General features: G+C 39.2%; 1 protein-coding gene across 1 annotated transcript in view; it reads right to left on the bottom strand.

The window, feature by feature from the left end:
* LOC119890088 (lymphocyte-specific protein 1-like) overlaps positions 1–3,215 on the bottom strand; it is a 29,984-nt gene extending 26,769 nt beyond the window's left edge. The window contains exon 1 of the mRNA XM_038701127.1: positions 2,993–3,215. Coding sequence (XP_038557055.1) covers positions 2,993–3,051 — 59 coding nt within the window. The 5' untranslated portion in view covers positions 3,052–3,215. The remainder of the gene's footprint in view (positions 1–2,992) is intronic.
* Between the last annotated feature and the right edge of the window lie 18,788 nt (positions 3,216–22,003).

The raw sequence follows: 22,003 nt of genomic DNA, 5'->3' as shown, positions 1-22,003 counted from the left end.
AGTCACTTCATAATCAATTTGTTGAAGAGGTGGGAAAAAAATTTTCTCCCAACATGGAATTGAAAACGCAGCTTTCTAGGTGAGAGTCTTGCACTTTAGCACCTGAGCAAACCAAACACCCTATCATTCAGTTTAATTATTGTATGTCTTATGCTCTCTAATAATAAAAGAAACTGCTCCGATACAAAACTTATTCGCCGACCCCTGCTAGATATTAATACTTCTTATTCTTTTCTGAACATACGTATTCAATATTACACACTGGACCTTTAATATCTTGTGCTAACCCTGTCTCTGAGAAATTTTATTTATATACTATAACTAATTTGCAACAGCAAATACATCTGAAAAACTGTTTGTTTTCTTTTAACATAATGAGCAAATGTTGTTTTACAAATGGACATATCTGGTAAGTTGCAAAACATGCTGAACGTATCAATATTCATTATTTTCCCGCCAAATATATCCGATTTTGCAATACAGTCATTGTGACTACAGCATCATTAAAGTTTTTAATGGTTCTGTTTAAGCACTTTATCAAGGTTCGGTGAGATAGTCTTGGTTTAACACAAAAAAACATTACCAGTGACTTAAGACTCAACATGTTAATTAACATGTCAGTGCTTTTGTAGTTTAAACCAAACTACCCCAGACTCTGATGTTAAAGTCCTAAGCTTTGTACACCCTCAAGGGTTGCAAGATGAGAAAAATATATCTTTCTAGACTACGGCTGCTCTATAAATATCTCTAAACACAAAGCTGGAAAACCATCTACTGCACAGTGATGACAGTTTACATGTCAAACCCATAGCGGAAGGCAACAAGTCACTGTCCTCAACAGGCATTATGGGAAGTGTAGGAAATCACTAACTGAAGCAGTTGTACTGTAGATAAGGCATGTCTGTTCCGATTAAATCACACTGTTAGAGGATATTGTCTCTGCAGGGCAGTCTGTACTTCCAGGTATCTTCAGAGTCTGCTGGGATATTTAACAGGATGCTGTGAAGCATAAACGTGAAACGAGCAAATTATGGAAGAATTCTGTCTGACACACATCACTTTTTCCACCCTTTACACAATGAGGCAATGGAGGCCTGGGGAACGGCATTTTCTTTGTGTGAGTGTGTGTGTGTGTGCAGGAGGGGGTTCAGGACTCAGCCAGATGATGTCATGGTCATTAAGGAAGTTGCAGCTATAAAGAAAGCCATTGAACTCAGAGCTCAGTGTCATTTTCAGTGAAGTCACACAGTAACACAGTAGCTAGGAGAGAGATGCAAATATAGAAAACAACACAATAAATTAGGCGCTTGTGCTTGTTAGAGGAGATAAATCACAATAGACAGTATTAAGCGGAGAGCTAAATAGTAACAGGGGACAAAAAAGAACAAAGGGCAATTGAATTGAAACTGACCATGAAGACATTTTGATCCAATTATAGAGCCTCCGCCATTATTCTTAACTGGGTTTAAAGAGTGAGAGATGTTATTTAGTGCTAATAAAGTATGAGAACGAATAATTCTCACTGATTCATCAGCTTTTTAACGTGATGAAATTGCACAATTTAATCAGGCCATTCTTAACTGCCCATAGAGCACATCCTGGTTTGATATAGTCTTTAGATAAACTACGGTATATTGGGGGGGGTAACTCTTTGTTTACAATATTTATTTTCATTGATAGTGAACCCAAAACAACTTGTTTAATCAGAGCTGGGTGTGAAGCTCTGAGCCAAATCATATATTAGCCATACCTGTTAATAATTACTTAGTAATGGTGAACTGTCTGTGTTGAGGGTTGCCCTATTTCAGCAGTTATTAAACTCAACTGATCTCTGTAATGTTTTGCCAAGTGCAGACACAGGAGAGCAAGAGATTTGGACCCCCAGGTAGAGCAGGTACATGTTATAAGTGTTGATTAAATAACAAAACAAAAGGTGAATAAGCTTAAGAGGTGTAGAGGCAGGCAAGGGTAAAAAAAAGAAAGGATTTAATAAAATAACACAGGAAATGACAACAGTTAAAACCATGACAACATGCTTTGAAGTGGTCTCAACTGAATCGTAGACCATGGTCTGGTCAGGTCTTCTGTTTGTTCTCTGCCCATCTTTTGTCCGGTGTTCCACATGGTTTGATCCGGGGTCACTAACACTTTCAAGGCCACGTCTTTTGAGAACACAGTATACTCTTGTCAATTAGCAGCCATTGCATGCTAATGCTGAAGCCAGTGCAGAAACGCTTTAAGTTACAACTTTCTAATAACCAATACACCAATCTCTGATTATCTCCGGGAAAACCCTAAATTCTTCCAGAAATAAAGAGTCAATACATTTTTGTTTAGCTCTAACAGCTAATTTTATAATATGTGTCAGGGTGAAGATTTGGGGCCTGAAACTTTTTATGCTTTGGTGCAGGTTTGCTTGATTGACACAGGTTTTAGCTCACCACACTCTACTGTCAAGGTTGCCATTTTTTAAACTCCACCCGAGCTCCTTTTTTACCACTTTGGATTTTCTTGCTTTAGTGATTTACAAAGAATGTAAGAAGATGTAATTATGTTTGACAGCACCGACACTACCGTCGTGTTTTCTGCAGTCTGTGGTCCCTCTACATTTATGTAGCTCATGCATATCAAGCTCAGGATGAGTCAGCTGATGATTGGACTTTGAAGTCTGAAGTACAGATTAAAACAAGCAATAATGCTTGTTTACTGCAGTACTAGAGAAGAACATCTTTCTTGACAAGAGTTGCTGTGATCGTGTTGTTTTTTTTTTTTTACTGGAAACAGACAAACTTCATCCCTACCCCGAAACGTACTTTCATGACTGCATGAAAGTGTTAAATCATTCTACTCTTTAGTAGCAACTGATATTCCCTGAAAAAGTCTCTAATTTTCATAGAACACAGCTTTAGCAAATTGCTAATTTCATCCTGCAGGTGCAAGAAAAAACTATCAAACCGACGATCCTCATGTGTTAAAAGCTTATTTCTCTCACCTGATGAGGTTCTGCAGGAGCTGTCTGCTGGAGCTTTTTCTTCTGATGGGTTCTGACATGGTGGACTGGGCTGCCCCTGGTCTGTGGTCCTTATTCTGGTTCTAGTTGCAGTGTTGCCTCTGGTCCTAGATCTGACCTTGGTTCTAGAAGCTTTCCTACAGCAGCTCTCCTGTTGTTCTTCAACTGTGTCTATGGCTCATGTTGGCCTCCCTCTCTCGCTCTCTTTCTGTTTAGTTGCTGCTCTCTCCTCCCTCCATGTGGTTTTCATTGAAGCATTTTGACGCCCCCCCCTCCCCTCCACCCACACTAAGAGGGGTCATGTGACTCTCCCAAGGGGAAAAGATGATATCACAACAGTGGATCGGTGATAATAGTATATGCATGTATATTGTAAATATTCATATTGTGAGGAGTGTCACAGTGAGAGGCAGTGAGTGTAGTTCTGTGTTTATATAGTTATTTTCTAATGACTATCAATAGCTAAGCATACTATAAGACAAATAATAATTTCTTGTGTCAAAGTCCTTTAAAAATGCAACAACCACTGTGACATTTCTGTTCAGGTGGAAGTAGCAGAGAGAACACCTGGAAAACAACTTAAGGTCACAACCAGTTTCAATATTCACATGACATACTAGATTGGGGTGTCTTATTATTTTGTGTTTCTCTCTTCTACATATTTTTTTCAGGTGACACTCTGTGGTGTTTTTATATCTAATTTGAAAAGTATCTATAAAAAGGAAAGGTAGCAAATATCCTCTTGTAAAACAAAATCAGAAAAAAAACAGTGGCATGCTTATACATGTTAAGAAGATCCTGCAGAATGGGGCGCCCGGTGCCCATCAGTGCTGAAAACATATGTGTATATATGCTGAATGCATATGTGCAGTGACTAACTTCATTTAGTCCTGTAACTTCAGTTTAAAGTTATTTGTTCTTTACTTTTCTGAGCATTTCTATTTTCTGCTACTTTATGGCCTACTTCTACTCCTTCACAATTCAGAGGAACATCTTTGTACTTTTTACTCCTCTACATTTATTTTATGGTACTAGTTACTTTTCAGATTAAATCAATGGACCCCAGCAAAACAGTGTCTAGTTGGAGCTACTTGTCACGTTTCCTATGAGTTGTTGCCATTTTCCCTCTAAACATCTGACATGGCTTCCTCTAAATGAGTGTTTGTGGATTAAACAGGTAAAATTATTCAATATTTCACAAAAAGCAAAGACCATAAAAAAATCCTGAACACTAGCAGAACTTTCTTCCTTCCTCTCCCATGAATCATCTTATAACCTTGTGACAACTACTAGGTTAGGACCCATTGGACTAAACTCACTAAACGTATAGTTCAAACTAGCTCCACATCAAACAGCTACAACTCAAAAATGCTGCACTACATCACTGATATTGCATCAGTATCGACAATCTAATATGTAATATAAAAATAATATAAAACCAGTACTTTTACTTTTGATGATTACTTTATATTTTGCAATTTAAGCAATACTTTTAATTGTTATAGAGTATTTTACATTGTTGTATTGGTACCTTTACTGTAGTAAAAGCTCTAAATATTTCTTCCATAACTGCCAACCATAAATTGCGACATTTGTGTCCAGCTAAGAATTTTTTATTGCAAAAAAAGTCCCCCAAAACTGCAGGATCCAATAGTATAATATGATTTTTTTTTTTGTAAGATTAAAACAGCTACAACATCTTTCTTTATGTACTGTAGGTACAGAAGTATCAGTTTAATTAAAAAAAAGAATTTTAGCTACCAGAAATGGATCTTGGAGTCTGGTAAACACAAATTAAAAATAAATACATCATCATAGAAATATGAATAAAAACATAATAAACATAACTGACTTGAAATGAGAACTTTAGATTAGAGAAGAAGTCGTCTCTCTTTGCTCTGACTGTATAAAACGCAGATATGAGCAGCAGCCTGCGAATGAGACTGAAAGAATAATGAGGGTGTTGGATCCGGTTACAGCAGGTTATGAATAAGATATGCCAACTCAGAACAGGAGCAGCTGCTGGAGGCGACAAGCTGATCTGTTCTGTCCAGCTCCAAATACTCACGTCACATCAGGGCTCAGTACCACCCAGGCTGCTGTCTGTCTGATCGATTGTTTGTTTGTTTGTGTTTAGACACTTGGAAAAGGCACTCAGCTCTCTACTTCTTAAAACAAAGACAGAAGTGTAACTTTTCTCTTTACAAACTCTACGTCTATCAGTCCAGCACTCACAGATGTGCATTAGGTCACACAGGCATTTCCAGCCAACGCTCATTTACACACACACACACAGTTTTCTCCCTTGCCCACTCCCCCAAATCCCGCAGGAGCTTGAAACGCTCACAAACACTCCACAAAATGGTTGCCAAGGCAACACTCCCACAGCACTTAACAGAGTCTGACTGTTGTAACAGCTCTGCATGAGGCTGATGGTGACAGACGGCGCCGCCAGCTTCAACACTTTCTCCAATAATGCCCCAAAGGAGGAGTTCAGTTTAGAGAATTAAAGCATGAAGACACAAGACACACACACACACACACACACACACACACACACACACAGAGTTATTGTCCTGTGAAAATCTCCATTTCTATCTACATACACCGCGGGTCCCCTTACGTGGACGCTGCCATGTTTCTAAATGGACAAACTACTCTACAAGAATGCATTTTGTCACTATGCTGAATATGTACAAAGAAGAAGAAGAAGTAATGTTAGTATTAGTAGTTTACTAGAGTGGTTTATTAGAAGTAAGGATAGAAGAGAAATTTGGACAAATGGAGGCCCACACATATTATTTAGCACAAAAGCCAACAGAGCGTGTCGGCCATTGTAGCTTCTCCTAGGCACTTGGAAAGGGGGGGGGTGAGGATGTGACGGACGGTGCATTCATGTGGTGTCAGAATAATCAGAATCTTTTTTCCTCCTTAAATCTTTAATCCAAAAACATAAATAATGTGTAAATAGGACATAACAAAGTATGCAGAATTTAGATTGGTGCAAAATTACATATTACATGTAGATATTTTGCAAACATGTTATTTGTAATACGGTTATAACGGTTAGTTTGCTGTCCACATTGAGGTACTGTATCTAGATGTCTGTGTGTTGTTTATATGCTCTGATCATTCTAATCCAACACATCTTTGTAGCGTCCATGTTGATTCCATATTCAGACTTAAGAGCAAATGAACACACACTGAAGTCGGAAGAACGACTTCACAACTCTGGAAGATGGGACCATCTGAGCAGCACTTGAACGCACTGTGAGCCTCTGGATTTTAATTTGCAACCTTCACCACGAGATGCCACTAGAACTTACACACTGAACCTTTAAAGTATGAAAACACACACACACCCATCGTCAACCGCTTATCCTGCAGGGTCGCGCGGGGGCTGGAGCCAATCCCAGCTGACATCGGGCGCAAGGCAGGGTACACCCTGGACAGGTCGCCAGTCCATCGCAGGGCCACACATAGATGAACAACCACTCATGCTCACACTCACACCTAAGGACAATTTAGGGTTGCCAATTAACCTAGACTGCATGTCTTTGGACGGTGGGAGGAAGCCGGAGCACCCGGAGAGAACCCACGCAGACACGGGGAGAACATGCAAACTCCACAAAGAAAGGCCAGGGCAACCGGGGTTTGAACCCACGACCTTCTTGCTGTGAGGCGACAGTGCTAACCACCGCACCACCGTGCCGCCCACACGCACACAGTTCAGTTCAATTCAAACAACCCACTAGACAATTAGTTTAAGAGCAACATGTTTGTGCCTAACGCAAAACACACAACATACAACCAGCCAGGATGTGCACATTTGAAACCCCATAAAGGAACCTACAGGGAGTTTAAAAGTCTGATCACTGAAGGGATAAAAGATTTGGAGTAGTGGTTCATTTTGCATGCAGGTAGTGTATGACGATGCCCAGATGGCAACACAGCAAATTCACCTGCCAGGTCATGTCCCAGAGAGGTTAAAGTACTTGCTGCCTTCCAGATGATTTGTTGGTTACAGAAAGCATTAAGGTCTCTCTGTTTCACTCAGAACAGATTTTACAGTGTTGTTCAGGCTGCTCCTGTCTTTCTGTCAGACTCTGTGAGCGGCGTGACAGAGAAGGACTTCAGTTTGCGGAGAAGATGAATTCTCTGTTGCCCCTGCTTCACAATAGCCTCTGTGTTTATATCAAATTTAAGATGGTCATCAAAAAGAGTGCCCAAGTATTTATATGATGAGATGATTTCCACCTTTTTCGTTATGTATGATGCTCTCTTAAGCAGCACCACACACACACACACACACACACACACACACTGTGTTAATGTCCTGTGAAAACCTCTTAGCTGACAGATCTTTGATTGCTCCCCTTATTTCCTTAATATGTTGATGATCCATATAGATTTGATCAGTTTTAGGTGATATTCACCTGTTAATGCACTGTGTATGGACAAAAATATTTCAATATTAACCCAGAGAAAATAGAGACCATAAAACAAGTTACCTGTTTACCTGATATAAAACAAGGGTGGTATTCCAACAGTTGCTGTATTAATCAGGGGTATCTATATGCAGTCTATGGCACAGCGTAATTAGGCCTTACTATTTTGGGGGTTTATTTTTCAAAACAATGTTGGGTATATATAGTTATTTACCAGTATTTTTACAAGTAGCTGGTAAAATGCAAAACTGGCATTATAAAAATAGACTTTACAGCACAAACCTTCTGTAGCTTTACATTTTCTTTACTTGGTGGAACTCCAGGTGATCTACAGCTGTACTTTAGTATTGTCTCCCCATTTTTAGCTGTCTTCAGGTTTTGTTAGCGGAGGTTTCTCACCTTACTGAAATGTCGTCATTGTCTGGGTCTGGTTAAGTCTCACGGCCGAGTTAATATATTTCCAACACATTACAATACCAACAGGGTCAGGATCAGTTTACACAATGTGTAAATATTCAGCGAACCGGCTGACTAACTTTAAATTTTTTTGCGTCATGTTAGTTTCTCTCTGGAAGTTGACAAAGCAGATGTATCTCCTCAGTTAATGTCACCTTGAGTGACCCTGGCTCTGCTCTGTCCATTGACTTTGTTTGCTTTCATGCTTCCTTTGCATTATATCTCTGTTCATTGTGCAATTGAAGGTTTTTGCCGTTTGTGTACGGTCCACTGTGAGGTTAACTGGCATGTTACTGTTTCATAAGTTCACTGTACAATTTCACAACTTCCGTCTTGTGTTTCGGATGGCTGCAGCTCGGGTCCAAACACCCCGTCAGTCTCTCTCACTGCAGTAAACGTTGCCAGCTGTCCTGTAAAGATGCCGTCACGAGCAGGGATGCATCCGCTGCAGATCCAATCCAGACAGATGAGGGAATGGATTCAAAGCGAGTGAGGTCAAGAAGGAGCATTCAACAGCTAATTGAGAAAGTTAAAGTTGATGGAGCTTGTTGGAGGTGGCACGCAGCTTGGAAGGAAACACTGCCTCAGGACTATTTACAATTGATTGATGCACGAAAGTACTCAGGCAATCATAAAATTTGTTACAGGAAGAGTGTTGAAAAAAAGAACTCACCAGATGGAAGGAAAGCATTTTAGCAACATAAGGTTGAAAAAACACTGTTAGGTGCGTTAAGTTTAAAAGAAGTCTCAGGAATCAAAAGGTGTCCTGCAGCATCTTTAAGTTTACATGATTTGTATTGACTTTTATCACAGACCCCCTTTATGTTTATATGTTTTCACCCACACAACATCCTTTTTAGTTATGCTAACTTGCAATATGTTTTTGTACAGAAATGTATGGTGTCCAGATATGAAACCTAACAACTTTTGTGAGTCCCTGACTTTTCCCATTGGGCTGCCAGCAGGTTTTTACTTATTCATGTTCCCCTCAGAAGGAATTATAATAACTGTGGTTGGAATTTTTATCTAGTTCTTCTCAAATATGCCTCAGTTTTCTCAGTGACCTCAGGAGCAAATAACTAAGGTACTTACCCTTTTTTACTCTCCTGCATTTCTAATCCTATTTTGTACTTTTGTATTTATCTGAACCCTGTAGTTACAAGTTACTGAGAATAATAATAAAATATATGTTGTCATTGAAAATAATGCACTTACAAATTTCATATTTTCCAATTGGTAGTCACAACCAGCATATCTGGAATATCCACCACTTTCACATGATGTTTAGAGATTCATTTATGAAAGACTGGATGCACGCAAGAACTGAGATACAACAATGCCACACAGAATAAGCACTTTAACTTTGAAACTTAATAATTTAGAACAATACTCAACAGTACTCTAATGACAACTGACTACCGACACCTTCCTGTCATAGATGTTTCAATGTGTTTTCTTACTTTCCAGCCAGTCATGTCCATATGCCACTCATGTGATGTTTCTACTTTCTATATTATGTAGAAAATGTACATAATACTTGATTTCTAAAATAAACATCTAAAACAGGTTCATGTTTTTGAATAAAGACAAATGATGACACAAAACACTTAAGAGGAAGGCCCCTGCCCCTGAAATAAAATTGCTCTGCAGTTGCTTAGTACCATTACATCATTTCTTTCATCATCTGTTAAAATCAACACTTTGATATAATACCGAATAGTAATATAGATCGCGTTAGCTGGTGAAGTAGTGTGGAAAGTCATCCAGCTATAGTATTTGGCACTGGAAGATGTTAGGAACTGGTCGGCGTTAAGCTGGCAGCAAGCTAACGTTATCTAACTTGAGCCACTAAAATACAACATCACAATATATTTCACATGCTTTGCAGTAATGTTAGAATACCAGTCCAATATAACAGTTTTTTATCCTTACACGGAAGTTTGTGTTGTGTTTGTTTTGCTGGGAAACGGTCGTTTTTTTTATGTTCGGAACTCCATGTCGTTAGCTGCGGTGTCGCCGATTTTGAATGCAGAGTCAGTAGACAAGGGGCTCAGGTGCAGGCATGCAGTCACAGCCAATGGATTTTGCGGAAAATCCGACAAGGAGTCTTCAAATAGCAAAAGGCAAACTCACCATCAGAGGTAACAGAAAAACCCGGCAAGTGGATCGTTTTCATATGAGGTTAAAACCCACACACAGAGGAAAAAAGTGATTCATTTCATTAAAAAAAAGACACTTGTAAATAGTTTTTTCTTCAGAAAATGTGCATAGTGTTATTTTGGAAAGCACTGACGATCAATTGGAAATATTTTGGAAATGTTGAATTCTTTTCTAACTAATAAGTCCTGTTTTTTTAATTGCACATCAGGACCAACTGTTTTGTCCAAACACATTCATAGAAATGACACTTTCGTACAATTTCTGAAAATTACTGACTGCATAGAAATTAAGTCATTAAATCATTCCTTTTCTACAATTTCACACAAAAATGATGCATTTGGTTCTGGACATTGTTCATAGGCCCATTCCCAAACACAAGTCCCGCCATCGTCTCGCTCAGGGTTTCAAAGACTCTGTCTTCCTGGAAAAGTTTCCAGCCATCGCTCATAACAAGCACATGACACATCTGTGAAACATTCATGACTGAATAACTGCCAGCTTCATTATACAGTAAGGCATTAGCTGTTAAAGACAAAAACAGAAAAATCCAATCACACTAATGACAATATCCTTCATCCAATTTTTAATACATTCCAAATATCCACAAGCTTGTTTTACTTATTTTTTTAAACCCGTTTTCAAAATTAGAATCTTTTCTTGGTCTCAGATGTTTCACTCCCAAGATAGCAGGACAGTAATCACAGCAGCTTCTTAGCAGACTGACGCTTCTGTTATGCTGGACACGCCTGGGGTGGGTGGGTGTGTGTGTGTTTCAGCCAACACTGATACTCAGTCTTCCAGCTGACTACAGTGATTTACAGAGAGTATGTTTCTCTGCACAGCAACACTCGGATCACTAACAGGAATCAGTTTCATCTCCAGTGTTTCCATTACAACATGAACATGGTTCACAGTGAGTTATGAATGAGCTTTTGGAGTGGCCTGTTTTCATATTAATCACTTTATCCATGTATGCTTAGCTAAACAGTGTGAAAAGTGCAGCCACGCCAACAAGAATCACACAGATTTTATTTTTTGTTTAAGGATCAGTTTGTGGAATTTATTCTGTCCAAATAAGGAAAGCAAATAAAATGTATGACAACTAAAATTATCACTACAAAATATGACAAAACGTTGTGAACAGTCAATAATGGGATATGCATCAAAAATCAGTTACACCGATTGCTTTTTGATTTGTGTTTCTTACATTTAATTTGTGTTTATGAGTTTGTTCTCTCATGCTATGAGCATTCAGCAGTAGCACTCCCTAAAAGTTGAGCCTTTTAACTGCTGGCTACTGTATCTACAGTGGGTACGGAAAGTATTCAGACCCCTTTAAATTTTTCACTCTTTGTTTCATTGCAGCCTTTTTCCAAAAATCAAAAAAGTTCATTTTATTTCTCAGTAATGTACACTCAGCACCCCATCTTGACAGAAAAAAACAGAAATGTAGAAATTTGTGCAAATTTATTAAAAAAGAAAAACTGAAATATCACATGGTCATAAGTATTCAGACCCTTTGCTCAGTATTTAGTAGAAGCACCCTTTTGATCTAATACAGCCATGAGTCGTTTTGGGAAAGATGCAACAAGTTTTTCACATCTGGATTTGGGTATCCTCTGCCATTCCTCCTTGCAGATCCTCTCCAGTTCTGTCAGGTTGGATGGTAAACGTTGGTGGACAGCCATTTTCAGGTCTCTCCAGAGATGCTCAATTGGGTTTAAGTCAGGGCTCTGGCTGGGCCATTCAAGAACAGCCACGGAGTTGTTGTGAAGCCACTCCTTCGTTATTTTAGCAGTGTGCTTAGGGTCATTGTCTTGTTGGAAGGTAAACCTTCGGCCCAGTCTGAGGTCCAGAGCACTCTGGAAAAGGTTTTCGTCCAGGATATCCCTGTACTTGGCCGCATTCATCTTTCCCTCGATTGCAACCAGTCATCCTGTCCCTGCAGCTGAAAAACACCCCCACAGCATGATGCTGCCACCACCATGCTTCACTGTTGAGACTGTATTGGACAGGTGATGAGCAGTGCCTGTTTTTTTCCACACATACCGCTTAGAATTAAGGCCAAAAAGTTCTATCGTGGTCTCATCAGACCAGAGGATCTTATTTATCACCATCTTGGAGTCCTTCAGGTGTTTTTTAGCAAACTCCATGCGGGCTTTCATGTGTCTTGCACTGAGGAGAGGCTTCCGTCGGGCCACTCTGCCATAAAGCCCCGACTGGTGGATTGCTGCAGTGATGGTTGACTTACTACAACTTTCTCCCATCTCCCGACTGCATCTCTGGAGCTCAGCCACAGAGACCTTAGGGTTCTTCTTTACCTCTCTCACCAAGGCTCTTCTCCCCCGATAGCTCAGTTTGGCCGGACGGCCAGCTCTAGGAAGGGTTCTGGTCGTCCCAAACGTCTTCCATTTGAGGATTATGGAGGCCACTGTACTCTTAGGAACCTTAAGTGCAGCAGAAATTTTTTTGTAACCTTGGCCAGATCTGTGCCTTGCCACAATTCTGTCTCTGAGCTCTTCAGGCAGTTCCTTTGACCTCATGATTCTCATTTGCTCTGACATGCACTGTGAGCTGTAAGGTCTTATATAGACAGGTGTGTGGCTTTCCTAATCAAGTCCAAACAGTATAATCAAACACAGCTGGACTCAAATGAAGGTGTAGAACCATCTCAAGGATGATCAGAAGAAATAGACAGCACCTGAGTTAAATATGAGTGTCACGGCAAAGGGTCTGAATACTTATGACCATGTGATATTTCAGTTTTTCTTTTTTAATAAATTTGCAAAAATTTCTACATTTCTGTTTTTTTCTGTCAAGATGGGGTGCTGAGTGTACATTACTGAGAAATAAAATGAACTTTTTTGATTTTTGGAAAAAGGCTGCAATGAAACAAAGAGTGAAAAATTTAAAGGGGTCTGAATACTTTCCGTACCCACTGTATCTGCAGAGGCCTGTACCTTTGTAGCTGCTGGTTAATGTGACCAATTAGTTGTTTTTACCTTTTTCACCGTTATTAAGAGGTTCATTGTGCACATGCAGTTTTGATTTACTGAGCAGATTAATATGCTATTCTGAAACCTCTACGGCTAAAATATAATGGAAGTGAATGGAATTTAGTTAGCAGTAAAAGTACTGAAAATTTGAGAACAGTAGCATGTATTTCCAGAAACAATGTCACGGCTCCTTTGGATAAACTACAGAAAATACTTTAGTATTACTTGTTTTTTGCAAAAAAAGTCAACTAAAGTGCATGATTTCTCTTATTTGGGTGAATTAACCCTTTAACATAAAACCCCCTCTCAGTTGCAGTTGGGCTGTGCAAATATAATGAGCAGCTTCGGTCTGCACTACACCAATATAATATACACTAACTTACTACATTTCGAAAGTAGTAAAGTTACTTTATAGATTTTTTTAAAGGATTTTTGTACAGCCATGCAGCTAACTGAGCTAACTAGGGTCCCGTAGCTAACAGAGTATAGAAAGATCAGGGCAGGATCAAGACCGAACACAGTCTTTGATGACAGGATGTTTAGTATGAGGTGAACTACAGTGGCGCTGACCAGGACTCTTACTCCGGGGATGACAAAGACATGGTGGGGACAGAACAGGTGTTAAGTGGGAAAGGAGCGAGACGGAGGTCGAGCATCGGAGAGGCAGCGATCACATCTAACTCGATAAATTAAGGGTTTATTTTCACCAAACCAGAGCTGGTGATTGTTGGAACTGACTGTTGGACTAATCAAGATGGTTCTGGTGAGTTTAATTTTGTTTCTGTGGAGTTTTACGATGAGTTTGTAAGGCAATTAGTTTGGTGAAACAGAAACTTGAATTTGTAAAAGTGTGATAATTAGACTAGAAAAGCTATAAGAGAGGCCTAATCTATACCAGAGGTCCTTAAACTTTTTCACGTCAAGGACTACGGAAGATTTTATTGGACTTGAATATTTGTAACCCACAGAAAACAATCCACAAATGTGTACTATGATGAGCAAATATTTCTCTACATCCATTTTCTTTTCATCTACAAATATGTATTTTTACATTTGTGATGTGTAAAATCATATCCACAAAACTACAGTGACTTCTACACACAACAGTTTTTGCACATTTGCAGATTGCTTTCTGTCAATTTGTGGGTCGTGTTACATTTGTGACTTCCTTTTTAAACATTTGTGGAATTTTGTCCAATGTGTACTGCGGAGATCTGAAGAAAAAAAATATACACAAATATCTCACTACCCAAAACATGTATTTTTTACTTTTGTGTTGTGTAAAGTCATATCCACAAAAATACAGTGCAATTTGCAAATATGTAGTTTACTCTGTACACACATTAATTTCACATACAGGTGTTATATCCACATTTAGGAGGAGTTTATATTCACCACACATTTAACAATAAGGAATTTTCAAGATAATACATTATGATATAGGCCTACACATTAATAAATGAAAGATTAAAAAAAAGTTTCTTTATATGCCTAGTGCTCCTGTATTGCCGGCTATTTGCATGAACTGTGTTTGCTTATGTCAGATTACGGATGGTGTTGGGAAGTCGATGAAACGCGTGACAGTGTGTGGAGCTGTAAGTGCTAAAACTGTTTCCATGACAGTTTGAAACGAAGAGTCATCTCCATCTTCAATTCAACTGAAAACACATGACTGCGTAAAGTCAGTGGTGACATGACGTCCCTCACCAACAAAGTTTACGCCTGCGCTGTCCGACCCCGTCTTATTAATAATAATAATAATAATAATCCTTATTTGTAGAGCACTTTTCAAAACAAGTTACAAAGTGCTTTAACAAGTGTAAAGAATAATACAAAAAAAAGATAAGAGCATGAAAATTTAATATAAAATTAGTAAAATACAATAAAATAAAAGGGATAAAATAAAGTCAAATAAGATCGGGAAAAGCTCTCCTATAAAAGTATGTTTTAAGAAGGGACTTAAAAGAGTTCACTGACTCAGCCGACCTGATTTCCTCGGGCAGGCTGTTCCAGAGCCTCGGGGCCCTGACAGCAAACGCTCTGTCCCCTTTAGTTTTCAGTCGAGACTCTGGAACAGACAACAGACCTCTGCCCGAGGATCTCAAGGTACGTGCTGGTGCGTATGGGACTAAAAGGTCAGAAATATAACAAGGCGAGAGACCATGAAGAGCTCTCGCCTTGCCATCTGCTGGGACCCGATGACCAGGATTTCTGTTTTGTCTGAGTTCAGCTGGAGGAAATTATTTGACATCCATTTTTTAACTTCACAAAGGCAGTTGTTAAGTGAACTCAGCATTCCAGGGTCTGTGGATCTGACGGGCAAGTATATTTGTGTGTCATCAGCATAAATATGAAAAGAAATGCCATGTTTATGGATAATATGTCCAAGGGGAAGCAGATACAAGGAAAACAAAATGGGTCCTAAGACCGACCCCTGAGGCACACCATATTTAACTGGACAGAATGAAGAGACATAGTTGTTTACAGACACGCAAAACTTCCTAAATGCGCGTCGTCAGAATTCTTCCTCTCCTCTCCGCATGTCTGTCTCCACAGTGCCATCACAAGCCCTACTGGCAACTCCTAACCACTTGAGAGACCTCTGGAGCCGTTTTAAATTGGGACTGGGAGAAAACTAGGAGAGTGATTCTTAGCTTTGAGAAATTTGATAACTTGCTTTTATTCCTAAGTTTAAAAGTAAGGGTAAATTTCATGAATTCTCAGCACACTAAGATGGCACGTTGAGAAGCTTGATAAATTCCGGCCCAGTTACTCCTTCACATTCTGTTAAAAATGATAGTTTTAAAACATAAAAAAAATTTAACTAAGCCCTAATCTTACACATTGTACCTTTAAATCTATATAAAGAGAGCAAAACGGTGCATAACTTTCACTGAGCTGATACACGACTATGTCTAAACAGAGCTGAGTTAGAACATTATTCAAAGTTTACAGATAACATTTCAGAAAAATGTTTCAATAGTTTCAAAAAACTTTTTCAAAGTTATTCCCTAATGTGATACATATTGCATTTATGTATTTAAAGCTTTTGCACATAGTTGTATATCTACCATCTGAAGATGCTGTGTACCAAGTTGAACAGCCTGTAAAAATAACCTTGAAAAGGTGCAATGGGAATCTGGTCGGGACCACCCTGATTCAGACGATGGTAGTGATGTCATTACCATGTGCTGTAACACAGGAAATTAATTTTCTCCAAACAGTCTGTGGTCTCCACGCTGCCGTTGTCCTTCACGGATAAGGATCCGCAGTGCTGCCCCACAAGGGGGCAGACAGGCAGGTCAGAGTACAACATATCCGCCCCGTTCACCCACAGCCAATGACCGGCCAGGAATCGGAGGCCTACCCACACCTAAGGAGAGGAAACAACTAATGAACCTCCATAGATGCAACAGATAAATCACCTGCGGTCCACAAAACACTTTCCCCATAGACCACCATTATAAAAAAACTGTTCACAGGACACCTTCAAGAGCAAACACGGCCAATTATAACTCTTTGTATTATTAATTTTCAAATCATTAAGGTTTGATATTTATAAACTCCGAGGGCCTATAAAAGCAATTTAGTGCATGATGTAATCTCAATGTGAAGTTCATGGGCCAGGCTGGTGATCACAGGGAAAGAGAGATGCTAATGAGCATATGCAGCGGGCTACACAACACAGAAGTAAACCAAAGAAAAGGCTTTTATGGTGTGTGTGCTGGATGAGAAGCTTTCATTGAAATAAATGTGCACCGTCTCAGAGTCTGAGAATCATTGCTTATAATACAAATAAGATAGAGATGCAAGAAATAAAATTGTGGTTTTTCTGCAACACAATTCTTAATGGTGTCAAACAAACCATGTATGTGGGACAGTGACGTCTTCATCCTTAGATTTATTTATTTTCATGGCCTGTTTCCTCGTGGATGTCCTCGCACAGTTCACAAACATGCTGGTTTGTATGACTGGAAACTCTAAATGTCTGTAAATGTAAGAGAGATTCGTTTTCCTTCAATCTGTACAACTGACTAACCGTCTTGGGGGCACCTTGCCTCTCTGGAGTGATTTTGAGTGCAGCTGAAGGGTTGGGGAGGGAACATCATTCCCAACAATCAGCTTGAATCCCAGCCAGTCTCATTCTTTTTGAAGAACTGTGAGAGGTTGAGTACTAGACTATTAGTCTAACAGCTTTAAATATATATATTAAATAACTATTGCATAATGCAGGCTTGGCTCTTTTAAGTCACTCTAATGTTTATATTGTTTGAGAAATGTAAATTTTTGAAACTTAAGCGTAGAAAGTTTTTATAGTGGTAGGGAAATATGTCTAGCTCACCTCGTCACATGGGTCTCGTCTGCTGGTAGCTGCAGAAAGCGAACCGGGAGGTAGGCTATTACTATTGCACTGTTAACTAAGCCTCGCCCCCCCTTTAACTTTCATATCATATCAATAATGAAAGCTGATCGATTTAAAGTTGTGAACCATTTAACCACCTCTAATAAGGGTTAGTTTAGGCATAAGTGAGATTTTATTTGTTTGTTGAGTCTGATAGCATTCCCTCATTTACCCATGTACTATTGCTTACATAATAAAACATAATATTTTACTCTGTATTGTGAGACGTGTATTGTAATTGCATCACTAATGGTAGGTGTAATATTGCATGACTGTACTTTTCATACACATCAAAGGCCAGATAGTAAATATAGTGCACTAGTGAAATATTTTGGACACGGCTATTTAGCTCTGGAAACAGAGCAGTGTCTTCCCGTTTTGTTTTGTTGCTTTAAAGCAATTCAGATTTGCCTCTAAATTTGCACCGCAGAGCAGTGGTTGATGTAGAAATCCCACCTTAACACATAGCACCTTTAAAACAGCTCTCATGTCAACATTTCTTACGTGTCACTGAATTTTAACCCACCTTCTCAGTGACGGCCTCCGCGGCCCTGTACATCACATCGTTGTGGTCTTCTCCAGGCTGCACGCTGACCAGGTCACTGTTGTATGGGTTGCTTGACGTGAGGGCTCGGCAGTATTCAAGTGCCTCCTCCCAGGTCTTGTTCTCCTTTACCAGGACCAGGTTGTCCTTGAAGCAGACAAAAGGAAACTGGGCAGAGCAGTTTTGGGTGGCCATCTCTTTTGTCAAAGAGGAGATGGAAACACAGTCGCTGTTGTTCCCTGGCTCCCCTGATGTCCAATTTCTGTACTCTGACAAGCCTGTGCCCCACGTCCATGTTTCCCCTGAAAAATGTAGGTTGAAACGCAATCATCACAGAGGAGGTGAAAGTCTGTTTCCTGTTTGTCAGATCCCATTATTAGTTTCATGGCTAAAGACAGGAATATTAAGAACAAGAAAATAGGAAAGAACACCCAGGGATGGGTTTTTTTGCCCTTCTGTTTGTTTCAAGAGATACAAGGTGGTTATTAGCATTATAGCATTACAGCAGTGTAGTTCACAAAATATATATCATACACTTGTGTTTGTCTTTACCATTTCTGTGCAGACCAATCCAGACTGGAAAGTCATTCGGAATGACAGCTGCGTTCAAGCTGTAGGGAGTTGCCAGACCATCGTAATTATCCTCGCAGTACTGTTGGGCGTCAGACCATATCTTCGACTGTGGTATAAATAGGGAATTGTTGCCTGTCTTACAGAAGAAGAAGAAAGATCGTGCACAATTGGCGCCATAAAACCTTTCAAGAGAAACGAAAAAAATGAAAAAGAGGAAGAATTTAATGCATAAATGTGAAAAATACACATTCATATTATTCTTACTATATATAATGTTTATATGTGTTTGCCATATTAAGGAAACAGTTTTTTAAAAATGTTTTAGCCTATTTACTGCAAAAAACAAAAGCTTGCACTACTGCTGACCACTTTCCAAATCAAATAATCAATCCCGTGGTGGCAGAGCGAGTTGAGTGCACTGTAGCTAATGAAAACACATGCAAATAGACATAAGACAAGCAAATTTAGAAACACATGCACCCAATTTGACAACACATAGCCAACATTAAGAAACACACTTCAAATACAGAAAAGCTGCAAGTTACAGAGAACAATGGAATTAACATACACCTTTGTAATTAGTAGAAGAGGAACACTCAGAATATTGAATGTATGCTAGGTGCTATATAAAAAAAAATAATGTTATTAAATACACATCATTAATTGCTTATATGTAAAAAAACAAAAAAAAACAACAAACAAAAAACACTTTAAAGTACTTAGAACAGTGTAAGAACAATCTCCCATTACTGTTTGCTGTTGTAAATGACGTAAGCACAACTTTCATCAGCTCGTGGCTCGTCGTCTGCCCAGAAAACTTGGTCATCAACTTGTCCATTAGTCCATAACCAGTATAGGCCAGGTCTATTTCTGTAGAGGCTGATCCATGCATAATAACCCTTCAAGTTCCAACTGTCTACATCTGATTGCGTGTAGATGGTGGCCAAGTCGGTGTAATATGCTCTGCTTGGACAAGACAAAAAAATTAAAAATAAAAGCTTATTTGCAAAGTGATACGTCACAATTGTCATTAATGGTTTTAAATGAAATGTTTGGACATTAGATAGATAATGCAATTTGATACACGCACTTATGTTTTCCTCAAGATAAATTGTAGTAACTTAACTAAGAACTTCATTTTGTCCAATACTTTGGTTTATAGGCAAATATCTGCTAAACTGAGAACATCCCATTAGCTTCATCAGTACCTTTTGCCATTAAGTAAAGCATGCCAATGTGGCAAATGCTACCTGCTAAACATCGGGATTACTCGTCTTGTTCTGATGAAGTGAAACTCTTTAGGTTTATACAGGTGCCACTGAGTGAGGCAGATTTGACACTGTAGCTTTATTTCACCTTTCAGGTGAATGTGATAAGACAAGTGTAATTTCCAATGATACAGTCAGTCCTCATTGTGTATAATTGTAACTACAATCTAACTTTTAACAGCTATAAATGATAGGAATTAAAAGTAAAACCCACCTGCAGAAGCTTTGAGCCTCTTGCCAGGTTTTAGACATGTTGATGTACTGGTAATTTCTCACCACCACTGAGCCCAGTCCAGACACAGTACTACTGAGGAGGAGGAGGAAAAGTCCAGAGGTGCCAGTGTTCGTCATCAGTATTCTGTTGTACAGACATTAAAGCATCATATTGAACCATGCTGTGCTATTGTGTGTTGTAATAAACAATTTTACTTTTTTATTGCTCTGCAGATGAATGCGGTCACAGACATCAACAATAGGCAGATTAAAGACTACAGCCCGCGTTAAGGAATGCTTTTATGCCAGACATGACACTTTTTACTAAAAATAAATGGCTCAGAAGGACCATGAAAATCCAATACTGGAGATTAAACTAAAAACTTTATCAACCCCTTTAAAATCAGTCGACTGAGTGGCAGCGTCAGTGTTGATGTTGTGTGTACTTACCTGTCCTGATGCATTGTTTTGCTGTCTTATGCTGCAGTGTGCTCAGTGAAAAACACCCGGAGCTGCTTGAGGAGCCGCTAAAATCCAGCTTAACATCTCACTACTTTGAGCTCCACACATCAAGACAATCATTTGACTAGCAAACACACTCAAACTATCAACTCCCTGCGAGCCATCCAGAAAGCTTTTATTTGACTGTTGGCAAATGAAGCGAGATTTACCTACCGAACTGAAAAATATACACTGCTTAATAGAAATAAAAGGAACACTAAATCATCACAGTATAACATCAAGTCAGTTTAACTTCATGGATGTCAATCTGTCCAGTTAGGAAGGATAAGCGATTGTGAATCAACGTCATCTGTTTTGGTGCAAATGAAAGTGAAAACAGGTGCTCTGAAGAGGCAACAGTAAGACAACCGCTAAAAAGAGAATGGTTTGCACGTGGTGGCCACAAATGTATTGCTCTCTCCTCTTATCCTTCCTGACCGATTGTTCTCCAATTTTGCCTTTTGCTAGTGTCCTTGTCACTACTGGTAGCCTGAGGCGGTACCTGCAACCCATTCAGGTTGCACATGTTGTTCAGCTCCTCCAGTACGGCACATCCATACCAGCTGTCGCAATCAATCTACCCACCTAAAAAGGTAGACAACACTGAAATATAATCAAGACAGCTAAAAAGGCATAGGTACCTCCTGCCAACCCATATTTATCAACATGAGTCCCAAATATTGTATGTAGACACTGGGGGGGGGGCACGATCATTTTACTAGTAACAGCTCACATGGGTCTCGGTTATGGCATAGTTTTTGCAGAAAATTCTAACACTTCGACAACAATCTGAGACATAAAATTGTGTTGTAACAGCATTAGATTACAGCAAAGCCACAAGAAAACAAACCAGGAGGAAAGAAATTGTGAACATCTTATTCAAGTATATCATCTGTACTGCAAGGATTTTGCTAAATGTGGTCAATGGATTTTATCGTAAAGGAGATATGAAAGGAAGCATCGAAGCACCTTTCCTTAGCTTTTAGAGTTAGTTTAATGTGACCAGCTCTTATCATGGCTGCCACAGAAATACTTCTGGTTCACTTCAGTTAGAAACCTTCCCAAGCAAAAAAATAAATAAGATAAAAAGACTTTGACCGCAGCCAAGGAGTCTCCTAGCACAGTCTCAAGAGCATGGAGGAGATAGACCTTTACATAAGGAAGTGGACAGGGCTGTAGAACCACAGCGCAACGTTTTTTCACTGTTATTTGTAATGGTTTTGAAAGGCACAGAAATGTATGAACACGTGATCGGACACTCAGACTTTGTATACACAAAAGTAGTATTTATTTAGTGATTTAACTGGTGACATTGTGCAAATTTCCTCACGTTACTTTTCTTTACAATATGTAAATCAAAATCCTTTAGGAATCTCCAAACATTTACAATAATTAAATACAATACGTTCATAAGAAATATGCAGCACAATAG

The sequence above is a fragment of the Micropterus salmoides genome, unplaced genomic scaffold, assembly GCF_014851395.1.
Source record: "Micropterus salmoides isolate LMB-PRFRI ecotype aquatic unplaced genomic scaffold, ASM1485139v1 Ms_hic_scaffold_6, whole genome shotgun sequence".
NCBI lineage: Eukaryota > Metazoa > Chordata > Actinopteri > Centrarchiformes > Centrarchidae > Micropterus > Micropterus salmoides.
Note: the sequence above shows the minus strand (reverse complement) of the source record. Positions and strands in the feature narration are given on the sequence as shown.